This window comes from Arvicanthis niloticus, chromosome X, assembly GCF_011762505.2.
Source record: "Arvicanthis niloticus isolate mArvNil1 chromosome X, mArvNil1.pat.X, whole genome shotgun sequence".
NCBI classification, from domain to species: domain Eukaryota; kingdom Metazoa; phylum Chordata; class Mammalia; order Rodentia; family Muridae; genus Arvicanthis; species Arvicanthis niloticus.
Window position 1 is genome coordinate 54,302,472 of NC_047679.1, and position 12,820 is coordinate 54,315,291.

General features: G+C 41.5%; 1 protein-coding gene across 2 annotated transcripts in view; it reads left to right on the forward strand.

Annotated features, from left to right (window-relative positions):
* Positions 1 to 11,704, forward strand: part of Kif4a (kinesin family member 4A) — a 102,689-nt gene extending 90,985 nt beyond the window's left edge. The window contains exons 24-30 of one of the 2 annotated variants that reach the window (XM_034485119.2): positions 472 to 579; positions 1,705 to 1,782; positions 2,299 to 2,397; positions 2,858 to 3,034; positions 9,092 to 9,208; positions 10,600 to 10,722; positions 10,945 to 11,704. In XM_034485119.2, the coding sequence (XP_034341010.1) occupies positions 472 to 579; positions 1,705 to 1,782; positions 2,299 to 2,397; positions 2,858 to 3,034; positions 9,092 to 9,208; positions 10,600 to 10,722; positions 10,945 to 11,145 (903 nt within the window). In that variant the 3' untranslated portion in view covers positions 11,146 to 11,704. The remainder of the gene's footprint in view (positions 1 to 471; positions 580 to 1,704; positions 1,783 to 2,298; positions 2,398 to 2,857; positions 3,035 to 9,091; positions 9,209 to 10,599; positions 10,723 to 10,944) is intronic. The other variant, XM_076918394.1, reaches the window with a different exon arrangement.
* Positions 11,705 to 12,820: the final 1,116 nt, after the last annotated feature.

Below are 12,820 nucleotides of genomic sequence, written 5' to 3' on the forward strand. Positions count from 1 at the left end.
GAAGTTACAGTGAGGTGTGGGCCACCACTGCCTTTGCTTAGTTAGTTTTTAAAAATGGTACAATCTGCCTGACATGGTGGCTGATGCCTGTAATCTTTGCACCCTGGGAAACTAAGGCAGAAGTTCAGAGCCAGTCTGGACTATATTGAGACCCTGTCACTATTTGAAAAATAAATAAAGAGGCACTAGTGGCCCATCAAGCTTCCTTCAAAAGTTTATGTGGTCTTTTCCACATTTTGCAAATAACCTGAAACAGAAGTGACTTGTCTAAGTGGCTTTTAACCACTGGCTCAAACTCTAAGGTTAACACGCCAAGAAACACCTTTCCTAGGTTTATTACTTTGGACCATGAAAAGAAAAGACATTGTTTATCTTTAACTCGCAAAGCAGTTATATGGAGCACTGATTGAGCCAGAGAACACCCCTTCCCTACCTCTTTGCTATCCCCCAGTGTGCTGTGTCTTTCCTTAGGTGTTGTTACTTCTCAGCCAGCTGCAGCAATACCAAATGACAGAGAAGCAGCTGGAGGAGTCAGAGAGTGAGAAGCAACAGCAGCTGTTGAGCACACTGAAATGTCAGGTATGCCAACCATGATGGAGACCCTGACCCATTTGGGCCATGGCACTTGCAGCAGGAAGTAATGAGCCACTGCACACCAGAGCCTTTACTCCTTTGGGGTCCTGTTGGATCCGGTTAAGGAAAAATCAGTGCAGCTCCAATAAGAATAACCTAATTTTCAGAACTAAAACAGAAGCCCCAGTGTCAGACTTAGGCCTCCTGGTTCTTGTGCCTTAACCCTAAGCTTTAGAGTTGAAGCAGCACACTCATGTAGTGTTTACTTAAAATCTTGAGGCAGCAGGCTAAGGCGGGCTTCGTGGTGAGGATGTCTTAGTGTTCTTGTGGGGGACTTGTATTCTCAGCACATGTCTGTCAGCTCATAACTGCATGTAACTCCAGCTCCAGGAGGAACCCCATACCTGGCCATCAGCCTCTCCAGGCATCTGCACTCAAAGGCACATACACATAATGTAAAAAGATAAACATAAATCGAAAAATTCCTAAGGGCATTCAAATGTATCTCTCTGAGCTTGTTCCGAGCCGAGGCCTGACATGTTAGTAAAATATCCAGGATCTAAAATTCTTTCAAAGACTGGGAACACCACACCCTTTAGAAACATGTTGGAGCACTACCTTAGTCCAACGCACTCAGTCTCCAGGGTTCCTTTAGCTCTTCCCACCTTAAGACATAACCAGACTAGTTAAAGTTATATACATGAATCCTATTGCCTTAACTGCAAGCAAATTTAATTACGCTTCTTAGAATAGGGTGAAGACTAGTCTATGTGAGAAGGGTACGCAGAAGCACCTGCAGATTTCAGGGACCAGCTAATGCTGTGTGGGTTTCTGAACCAGCCTGCTCATGTACATAGGTGCTATGCACATAATAGGTGAGAATGGAAAAGGGTAAGAAAGTTTGCTTTCTTCAAGTGTGTGTATTCAGGGCTGTTGGGGAATACTGAAATATAGAGGCATTCAGAGAACCTAGGAACAAGGAGTGAGGCAATTTTCTGTGTGCCTGTGCCTGGTGTGTAAGAAAAACATCATCTACCAACCACTTGAAAGCAATGTTTTAATCTGAGTTGTTTAGTAACTCTTATGTGGATCCAAAATAACCCCAGCTGTAACTATGAAATCTGGAAATAGGAAGAAGAGCTTAGGAAGATGCGAGAAGTGTGTGAGCAAAACCAGCAGCTTCTTCAAGAAAACAGTGCCATCAAGCAGGTAAGACAACTTCCTAGTCACTTGATAAGCCTCAGGAGACTCCCACTGACGGGTCCCCCTGGGAAGCACCCCTCAGTGCTGATGGCTAGATTTACCTGGTTTTCTGTGGTCTCCATTGAGTTTTTGTGTGATCCAGTCGTGTACATTTCAAACTGTTAGAAACATAAGTTTTTCCAGGCATGTTGGTACATACCTGTAATCCCAGCACTTGGGAGGCAGAAACAGGCTGATCTAAATGAGTCTGAAGCCAGTTTGGTCTACAAAGTAAACTCTAAGCTGGAAAAGGATACATAGTAAGACTCTGTCATATAAAAATCCACAAAGAAACAAACAAAAATTAAAGTATCTACCCCCCACCCTGAATCTAGTAGTGATCTGAGAAAGTGAGAGTCCACCAACGACTCTCCTGTATAACAATACAAGAAAGTTAGCTGAGGTCTGAAGTCTTTGCGTTAGACACGAATACTCCCCAAATCTACCCTAACATTATATACTTTGTCTCTCCTATTCAAACAGAAACTGACCCTCCTCCAAGTAGCCAGCAAACAGAAACCCCATATTACGAGAAATATCTTCCAGTCTCCAGACTCATCCTTTGAATATATTCCACCTAAGGTAAAATGTTCAGTCGTCTTATGATACCTTTGCATAGCCCAATGTACTGAACCTGTCTTTGTCAAAGGCTATAAGTACAGAGTCCCCCAAAAAATGGAGTACAATTATAAGGAAAACAAGCATCCAGCTTCCTCAGAAGGCCAGTTGGAGTCAATTATGCAGTTATTATGTAACACAGCTGAGAAGGAGCAGAAGAGCTATGATCAACTGTCCATCCAGAGATACTTATCTCATTAAACCATGACTCCTCTCTTCCTCCCTCAGACTGATTAGCCTCCAGTTTCTAGTTCATCAAAGTCTATGCAAGGTTAAAGCAGAATTTTTGTGATTGGCAAAACCAAGTGGAATATATTTAAGAAGTCTGAAATCTCTGTAAATAACTACTAGCAATAGTTACTGAGAAGATGGTATGTCATATGTATTTTAAAACTTTATTAACTACCTCGATTTTTTTTTGTAGCCCAAACCTTGCCATATTAAAGAAAAATACCTAGAGCAAACTTTCAACCTTGAGGATCTGCAGTATTATTCAGACCCTTCTGTGACTGAACAGGACAATGAGGACAATGAGGAACCTGCTGATGAGGAGTGGATCCCAACAAAACTAGTCAAGGTGTCCAAGAAGAGCATCCAAGGGGTATGAGCCAACTCTCTAACATCCCTTGTTAGGCTAATTCTCAGTGGGCTAGCTTCTGAGTCTCAAATTGGTCCCTGCTCTGCAGCCTAACTCCTTGGAGTTCCTTCAGAGGCATTGACTCCACTGACAGAGACTTGTTGGACTAGTTCTGTGTGGACTACATATGAGGCCAACAGCATACTGAGCAAACACCTGAGCATTCTGGCTCTCTTTGATTTTTCAGGATCATGGCAATCTGAGCAGCTAGCATTCTGTGCCATTTCATTGAAGCTGGTCCCCAACTGATCATCCCAGCCTATATTGCATAAGCATTTTTATAGCTGAACCAACAACCATTATCACATATCATCTTTTAATAATCATTTAAAAATCCACAGAAGTATTTATTATTTGCCTCTTACAGATAGACTTTAGATCCACAAGAGGGAAGTGAATTTGCCCATGGTCACCACAGCAAATTATGTTAGTGTTTTTCTTTTTCTCACAACACTAAGGAACAAAGGGGATTATAGAAAAAGATAATTAAGAACAAAATGCTAAGGCTAATTAGGAATAATCTGACTTTGGGGGATTGTTGTTTTGTTTGATTTGATTTGATATTGAGATGGTGCCTCATATAATCCCAGGCTAGGCTTGAAATCACTTGAAGCCTAGGATGATATGAACTTCTGGTCTTCCTTCCTGTACCTCCTGAGTGCCAAAATTCCAAATGGGCTTACAATGCCATGCCCAGTTCAAACCCATTCTGACTTCAAGGTGCACTTTATTTACTTCCACAATGCTATTCCTTCATACTTGCTAAATACAACTGTTTTATACTAAAACATTAATTTCCAAAATATCATGGTTCATCACCACTAGTCCACCTATGCCCTGTAACCACATTCTTAGAGAATGGCTCCTAACTTAACTTTCTAGCTTCCTGGAAGCAGGTTTGATTGGACCAGTTTTGTAAAATAAAATGCTAAAGTGAGGCAAACCACAAGGAGAATGTGAAGCAAGGCACATCAAGAATTCGTTAATGGGGAAATCCATCAGAGGAATAGAAAGAAATATATCTAGAACTTCAGTACATTCATCTCAGGAAGAATTATTGGAAAGGTTTGGTTTTTTAGGGCCAAACAGAAGAGGTCAGATTAAGAAGATGACAGTGAGGAAGGTGACTGCTGCTGTGGGCTAAGGTAGAAAGGGCACAATAAATAAATAGTATATTGCAGAGACTCAAACCAGAAACTTGGGACATTCAGACAAAATGAAGCAGGGCATGGCTCTCTTTTTTGTATCTTTGGATTGTATTTCTGTATGCCTGTTTAGCCTGATGTCTATGTGTGTACCACATGCATGCCTGCTGCCTGCAAAGGTCAGAAGAGAGTGTCAGATCCCCCGAGCTGAAGTTAGAGATAGTTGGGAGCTGGGAATCAAATCTAGGTCCTCTGCAAAGGCAGGCAACAAGTTCTCTTAACGACAGAGTCATCTCCCAAAATCCCTTTGTTTATTTCTATAACGAACATTTATACTCTTGAAGTAGCGGTGTGAGCTGAATGTAGATTAAATGGCCAACTAAGTTAAGGAGGCCTTGTTCCAAAGCATACACATGATCAGAAGGATGGAGGACCTAACACCTTTGGGAAGGAGTTTGCAGGTGTGAAGCAATTATGGGTACACTTGTTCTGGGGGAAGCTTAATAGATCGACACTGTTGCTCCAACTTAAAAGGAAAATACTGAAGGGTAGCAAATATTGTAACCAAATGCTATCTAATATGAATGATATTCTATTTCTAAAACACTGCGAAATGATGCTTTTTAGTTTGATAAGTGAGTATGCATGAGCTTTAAAGAGATTAAGTTGACTTTCCTATTTAATAACCTCTCAATATGCAAATGCTTTGTCCACTCTTGATCAGGCTGCTTGGAAGACATTAGTTATACATGAAGACCATCTTTATTGTTGTTTCACCATCTTGTACTTACTAAAAACGATTCTGTAGCAGGCACTGAAAGTTGGCTTTCACAGAATTAACGGCTTCCTTACTGAGGAGATGCTAAATGATAGGTCCCATGTTATAGTAGACAGAGTAACAACTCAGAAGCTAAACAGGGTTCTATCTAGTCTGGAACTTAACAATAGTTCATTGAGTAGCCTTGAACAAGGCACTTACTCTGCCTGAGCCTGCATTCTCTTATGTATACAATAAAGAGGTGAAACCAGCATAGATTACTTCCACTGCTAATGTGCTAATGTCTTGAGTCCAAGGACTACAATAACAATAGTACCTGTATATGATGTTATATTGTAGATGAGAGGTTAAAAGGATGGATATATATAATCTTCTTGTGAAGAATAAGGTAATTATATTTTATTAAGGCACTGGAAGCATCTTTAAGAATTTTTCATTTTTTATCTGGGGGTGGGGCACATCTTTATTAGTTTTCCAATTTTCTGAGACAAGAACCTACACTGCTAGTTTGGCCTTGAACTTCCTATGTGGCTCAAGCTGGCCTCCTGCCTGGGACTCCCAGTACAAGTAGGTATGTGCTGCCACATGTGCCCAAAGGAAACAGATATTTTTGTCTCTGGTTTGCTGATAAAGAGAAGATCTGAACTTGAAAGTGACTTTTCCATGGTCCTGCCAAGTATTAAATTTAGGAGTAAACACTTCTAAGTCCTACCCTGGTATTTTTTTAGTTTAAAATTTGACCCGATCTTATTCTTCTGAGACATATTGAACATTCTGCGAGAACTACAGACTGTAAAATGGTATCTTCAACCCTAGTTTGTCTCAAGGGAAATACTTAAAATGGAACCTGGGACTCTACCTCTAGATGTTCTGACTGAATTGATCTGAGGTAGGACTTGGCATTTTAGAACACTTCCCCGATATTCCTTTCCTTTTCTCTTCCCTTCCTTCCTTTCTTCCTCTCTCTCTCTCCCTCTCTCTTTCTTTTTTTTCTCTCTCTCTTTCTTTCTTTCTTTCATGTTATGTGTTGTGGGTCTCTGTGGGTGAATGCTATGTGTGTTCAGGTGCTTGAACACAGATCATTGGATCCCTTGGAGCTGGAGTTACAGTTGGTTATGAGCTACCTGATGTGGGTGCTGGGAACTAAACTTGGATCCTCTGGAAAAACAGCAAGCACTCTTAACCACAGAGCCAATGCTCCAGCCCTTGCAGAGATTTCTCTAGCTCCTGCTGAGAACTGGCAAGCCTACGAGTCTTTCTATCTGTGCTGTTCCTTGAGATATGCTGGTGGGTTGCCTGCAGTTTTGATATAGTTGTGTCAGAGTCTCTCTCTGGCATAGCTTATGTGTGTGACATTCATGTGACTTAAACACGAATCTGTCAAGTGTGTCATGAGCATTCAACTTGGCCATTCCCACTACCAACTAGCCTCTATGCTGTTTTGAAGATTAGCAACAACAGAAGTTCATGGCAGCTGGAGTTTAGGAAATGCTTTTGTATAGGTGAAGTATACTAGTCTATAAATTGTCTCGCTGTGTCTTGGCTATAGAAAAGTCCAAGCACTCATGACAGTCCTTGAGATATCATTTGTGATATTTATCCCATGAGATGAAAGAGAAATGCTGACAGGGTAATAAAGCATTTCTGAAGCCTTTAAATGAGTCACAAGTGGACAAAGGACCCAGGCTACAGTAATAAATGGAAGCCATTCTGAAGGGGTATCTATAAGACAGGTCCTAGAACTCTTATCTTTTGCTTGTCTTACTCGAAGTTAAGGGATTTATAAATTTACCATAATGTATCTTGTTTATAAAGGTGACTAAGATGTACATTCTTATTTAATACTACTAGACATGTAAATTGGTGAACCTACTCTGGAGGGCAACCTGAAAATATTATCAGAAACCTTAAAAATATTCCCATCATGATCACTTCAGGAACACATATATTAAAACTTTTTATATTCTTTGATCCAGTAATTATACACATAATAAGGAAATAGCCATCAATATAGAACTTGCTGTATTCATTCAATGAATCTTTTCTAAGTACCTTTGTGCCAGGAATGAGCACTATTTCTGAGAATACAACAATTAACTTTGTCATTGTGAACATATTCTTGTAGGAAAAGACATAGTAAGCAGAAAAACAAAATAGTTCTGGATGGTGATACAGAAGAGAACAAAAAACCCCATGGTGACTTCAGAGGGATGATGGGAAGGGCAAAGAGTGTTTGTGAATCAAAGAGATGGTTAAAATGAGATTGAAACATGAGGAAACCAAGCACCTGTAATCCTGGCACTCTAGAGGCTGAATCTCACATTCAAGGCCAGCCTGGGCTATGTGGTACAGGCCTAAGTCACAAACAAGAAGGTGAGGGAGAGCAGAGTGCAAGAGAAGAGGCAATGAAAAAATCTCAGGGAAGAATGGGCTTTGTGTCTTGGAGTACCTGTCACTGTCGTGTGTTGAGAAATGAGTCAGAAAGGTAAAGTTAGGTGGAGTTGGGCCAGCTGTAGAAGGTCTTGGCTGTACATAGAGTTTAGACTCTATTTGTGTATAAGGATATTCACTGCAGCATGATTTGTAATAGCAAATATTTTCTTTCAAAACTATCTTAATATCTAACGTTAGGGGCTAGTTAAATAAATTGATATATCAACGTGATGGAATATTGTATACAGCTATTGAAATCATTGCTTGGGCTTTCAAATTTTATACTGATATATAGTATCCTCTTATCAGAAAAAAAGATGTTATTATGGTTTCCTTTATAGCTACAGAACAAACATGATAGTTCTCATGTGAAAAGCAGCTAAGATCTTGAATTTTATTATAAACTTAGGATGAGTCCACAGAGATGTGACGAGAAAATGCTGACAGTTGTGATTTCAGGCCTTGGGGTTTGGGTTTGGGGTTTGGTCTTGGGGGATTTTTTGTTTTTTTCTTTGTGGTCTTGATTTTTTAAGACAGGGGTTCTCTATGTATCCCTGGCTGTCCTGGAACTCACTCTGTAGACCATGTTGGCTTCAAACTCAGAGAGATACATCTGCCTCTGCCTTCCATGTACTGGGATTAAAGGTTTGTGCCACCACTGCCCTGAAATTTCAGGCCTTGTTAATCACCAGACTATTAGGTACATTTTTGTTGGGGACTTGAAGGGGTTGTTTTGGTTTTCTGAAAGGATCTCACTGTGTAGCCCTGGCTGCCCTGGAATTGACTGCCTCTGCCTCCCTGAGTGCTGGGATTAAAGGTTTGGGCTGCGATGACCCGCTGCACAGACTACTTGAAAGCTAGACCTCCCAGAATATTATACTTGTACAGCTGATTTAGGGGGGCCTACATGCAAAACCTGAATTTATCCCTATTGTATTTTTTCTTTCTCCTTTCAGCCTATAATTGCAGCCTGTCAAAATATTTTTGGATTGTAATTTTTGTTATCTTAACTATTCATCCTTCCAGCTTTCTGCTATTGTTGGAGCCTAATATACATGGCTACATTGGAAACTGACTATGAGTGAGTGTGAGTGTGTGTGTGTGTGTGTGTGTGTGTGTGTGTGTGTGTGTGTGTGTAAATACACTGTGAAAACTGCAGTTTCAAATATTAATGATTTTATTTCCTATATTTAGTGATATATTGAAGATGAGTTGAGTTGGTGCTCAGAAAAAAGCCCCAGCTAACACTGGACAAAATGTAGAAATGTATATTGAAAGAAAATATAATTAGACAAAAATCTGACTCTGTAGTCCTAAAATAAACTTAACTGTACTACCATGCTGCCGTCAGGGCTTTGCCCTTGAAATGGTGACTAGTGTTTACCTGGTACTTGACACGTGAGGATGTTCGGGCAGCCCCCCTTATCTATCTTCAGCTATACTGCCCAAAATAGAGCATTGAATTGTTTGTATAACCTGCTCGTAATTAGCCTATGGTACTTCGTGGTGATTATGGTTAAATGAAGGGAGGGAATAAAGAAGACAGATAATCAAGGTGATGGCATTTTCCTTTCTTTCTAAAAAGACTTGCATGTGGAGGGACAGTACTTTAAAACATCCATCTAATCGGTTCAGTAATGTGTCCTCCACAAATCTGTTTTGCAGTGTTCCTGCAAAGGCTGGTGTGGGAACAAGCAATGTGGATGCAGAAAGCAAAAGTCAGACTGTAATGTGACCTGCAGCTGTGACCCCACAAAGTGTCGCAACCGCCATCAGAATCAGGTAGGAATGGTATTGCTTCCCCTTACCATCCCCTTGAACCTCTCTGGAGTGTCTATCCTTCTCTTTCTTCTACACTGAGACCTGGAATCTCCTCCACAGTAATCCCTCCCCTTCTCTGCACCCAGAAAGAGGCTCACTCCTCAGGTATGCACTCCCCACCCTCACAGCCAGCCTTGCTGAGAAGCTTCTGGATGATGTGAAACAGGAACAAGGAATAGGAAAGCAAGAACTTACAGGTAGACAGGGACACAGGATCAAACTAGTCCAGAAGCTCAGCTGGAACCCTGAAAGCCATGTGCTGAGATGGCAGCTTCCAGAAAGGAAGTTAATCAATCCTTCTGGCATCTTGAGGCAGTAGTTAGTAGACCCTAAGGGACCCAAGCATTCCATGGCTCTAGGAAGAGTCCCAGGAATCTCATCTACTAGTCACTGTTGTGAGCCAAGTTAACTGCAGCTTTCATTCTGTCACTCCTAAGAAGAACAAACTAAGATGTATGTTGGTCAGGCTAAGTGTCAGGCACATAGTTGGGACCTGTAAGGGTTCCCTGTTTTCATGGCTTTTCATTTAGAGTTCTAGAACCCTGAAGCTGCTGCATGAAAGAATCTCAGCCCAAAACCTTTTGAATTCCATTTCCATGGAAGCCATGTGCTCTGGCCTTACTTTCCTATCCAGCCTCCCTCAGAATTTCAGTTAAAGAAAATTACTGATCTGAGCCAATGCTTCCATTTTACAGAAAAGGAAAGTAAAGTCCAGAGGCAAACTGACGTGACTTGCCTGATACACAGCTGGTCTTGGTAACTAAGATGAAACCTCAGGCTTACAAACAACTACAGTTCTAATCCCAGCTCTACCAGAGTCACCTTGTGACCTAAGTGATTTCTGTCCTTTGGATTTCGTTTCCGTATCAGAAAGGAATACTAATGCAGGTAGCCTTTTATAGGGGTGTAGATAGTAGAACTTTAATCAAAGAAATAACCAAGGCTTGGCCTTATTTTATTTTATTTTATTTTTTGAGAGAAGGTCTTGCTTGTTAAATACCCCAGGTTGGACTCAAACTTGTCATCCCTCTGCCACAGCCTCTCAAGTTCTGGGATTGCAGATATACACCACCACACCTAGCCTGGCCTAATTTTAACGTTTCCTTCATAGTATGTCTCATTCCAGACCTACACGGGTCCTTGAAGTCTGCCTCTTAAGCATGACTCCGTTCCTTTGGGGACAGAACATGTTAAGCCCTATGGCTTCTCCACACAGCAGCTCCTTTAGGTTCGATTTGAGTAATTGACTGATCAGGTCCTCAAAGCTGAGACCTACCTGGCTGAAGAGGATCAGGCTGTTTTGTAACTCAGGTAGCTAAATTATAATAAGCCTACTCTCTGCTTGATTTTAGAACAACTCAGATATTATTGAGCTAAACCAAGATTCTGAAAACTCGTTCAAACTGGAAGATCCCACAGAGGTGACCTCAGAATTAAGCTTCTTCAACCCCATCTCTGCAACTCCCAATAGCAAGGTGAGTGGTTAAATGCAAAACATGAAAAACTATATGCACATCCTTCTCTGCATTAGTCATGATAGAAGGTTGTGGGAGATTGTTATGGGGAAAGATATTATCACATTTTTGTGCACTGGCTGGAATGTTTTATCTAAAAGAGCAGTTGAGGTGATGCCTTGTGGAGCCTTTGTGGTGGTTCAGCTGGGCCCATGTCTTCATTTCTGTCTCTCTTTTTCCTAGAGCCCAAAAGAAAGGTGTGCTGCAGATCAGGTGCTGCCAAGGCAACCTGCGTTTGTTTCTTCTACTGACTACCCCGAACTGAAACCTATAGCATCAGAATCACAAGAAAATAAGGCCACAGGGAAGAAGAAGAAGCGAGCTCTAGCCAGCAATACCAGCTTCTTCTCTGGCTGTTCTCCTATCCAAGAAGAGTCCCACTGAGGTTAGGGCCGTTGTCTCTTCTGTCTGCCCTGGACACACTCTGAGGGTGCAGCACAGAGGGGAAGGGCACTAATGACTTGTGTAGCTTTTAGGTCTTCTTGTTGAGAAAAGGAGAAAAGTACCCCTGAGGGGAAGAGGACCTTTGCTAAGTGTTGGCCTTTACTATCTAAGCCCTCCACCCACAAACAACTACTTTGCTTCTCTAGAAGGTGCTGAGCCTTCTACTGGAGAGAGAACCAACTGACCTTCCTGATATTCAAGAGGAACCAGTCCCCCGTACAATCTAGCTCATACTTTGTGAACAGTTGAGTTGTCTCCTCATGGAGCCAAGGCCAACATCTTCTGTCATGATCACATCAACTTAATGGAAGAGCCTTGAGTAGGATGGAGACCTAGCTCAACTCCTTCGGCACACCTCAGGAATTGGGCAGGGAGCTTTCCTGCTCCATTCCACCTCCAAACTTTACAAACCCTTCAACTGTCTGTCATACGTGTTACCGAAGTGAATGAAATATTTTTAAAATGTTAAGAAAATAAATAAACTTTAGTTCATCTACTACTTGAAAGAGATCCTTCTATGCTAGAGGAAGAAATAAAATTCCAACATGTTTTCTTCATCCCCTGGGAGGTCTTAAAGAGTTCCATTTCAATTTCCCCACAAATACACATACTTCCTTTTTCTGGGAAGGCTGCCTAGTTTTTTTGTTTGGTGGTTTGTTTTGTTTACCGGGATAGGGATTGGGCCCAGGGCCTCAGACATGCCAGGGAAACATTGTATCACTGAGCTACACGCTGACCCAGCTTCCTGCCCTTCAGGGAATTGCACCTCTGTTGCTCTAGGGAGAAGAAGGACACAAAGCCAGTTTCTACACATTCCTCTATTCCTACCAGAATTGTATTTGCTTCTCAGAAAATAAATGCTCAGGCTAGAGACATGGCTCAGCAGTTAAGAGCACCAATTGGTGCTGATGCACGCCTTTAATCCCAGCACTTGGGAAGCAGAGGCAGGCGGATTTCTGAGTTCAAGGCCAGCCTGGTCTACAGAGTGAGTTCCAGGACAGCCAGGGCTACACAGAGAAACCCTGTCTCGAAAAACCAAAAAAAAAAAAAAAAAAAAAAAAAAAAAAAAAAAAAAAAAAAAAGCACCACCTGCTCTTCCAGAGGTGCTGAGTTCAATTCCCAGCAACCACATGGTGGCTCACAACCATTTATAAAGAGATCTGATGCTCACTTCTGGCTCGCAGGCATATATGTAATTAGAACACTATATACATAATAAATAAATCATTTTTAAAATGTTCGAGATCCATAGGAGCCTGTACTTTGCATATAAGAAAATAAGTGTCAGCTTTACCATACAATAGCAAATTCCCGAGAGAACGAGTTCATTGGGAGAATTTGTTTATATTAGCTCACAGTTTTGGAGGTCCTAGGCCATGCTTAGAAGCCTCTATTAGATCATGACAGAAGCAGGATGGAACAGAGCTGCTCACCTCATAGCCAGGATGGAAAAAATAGTGGAAGGGTCTGGGTCTCATTATCAGCCTACAAGAGCACGCCCTCCAGTATATGAAAGACTCCACAAGAACCTACCCCTTAACGTTTTCCCCAACCTCCCAAATGGTACCACAGGCCAGGGAACAAGCCATGAACACACGGCCCTTTGGGGAACATT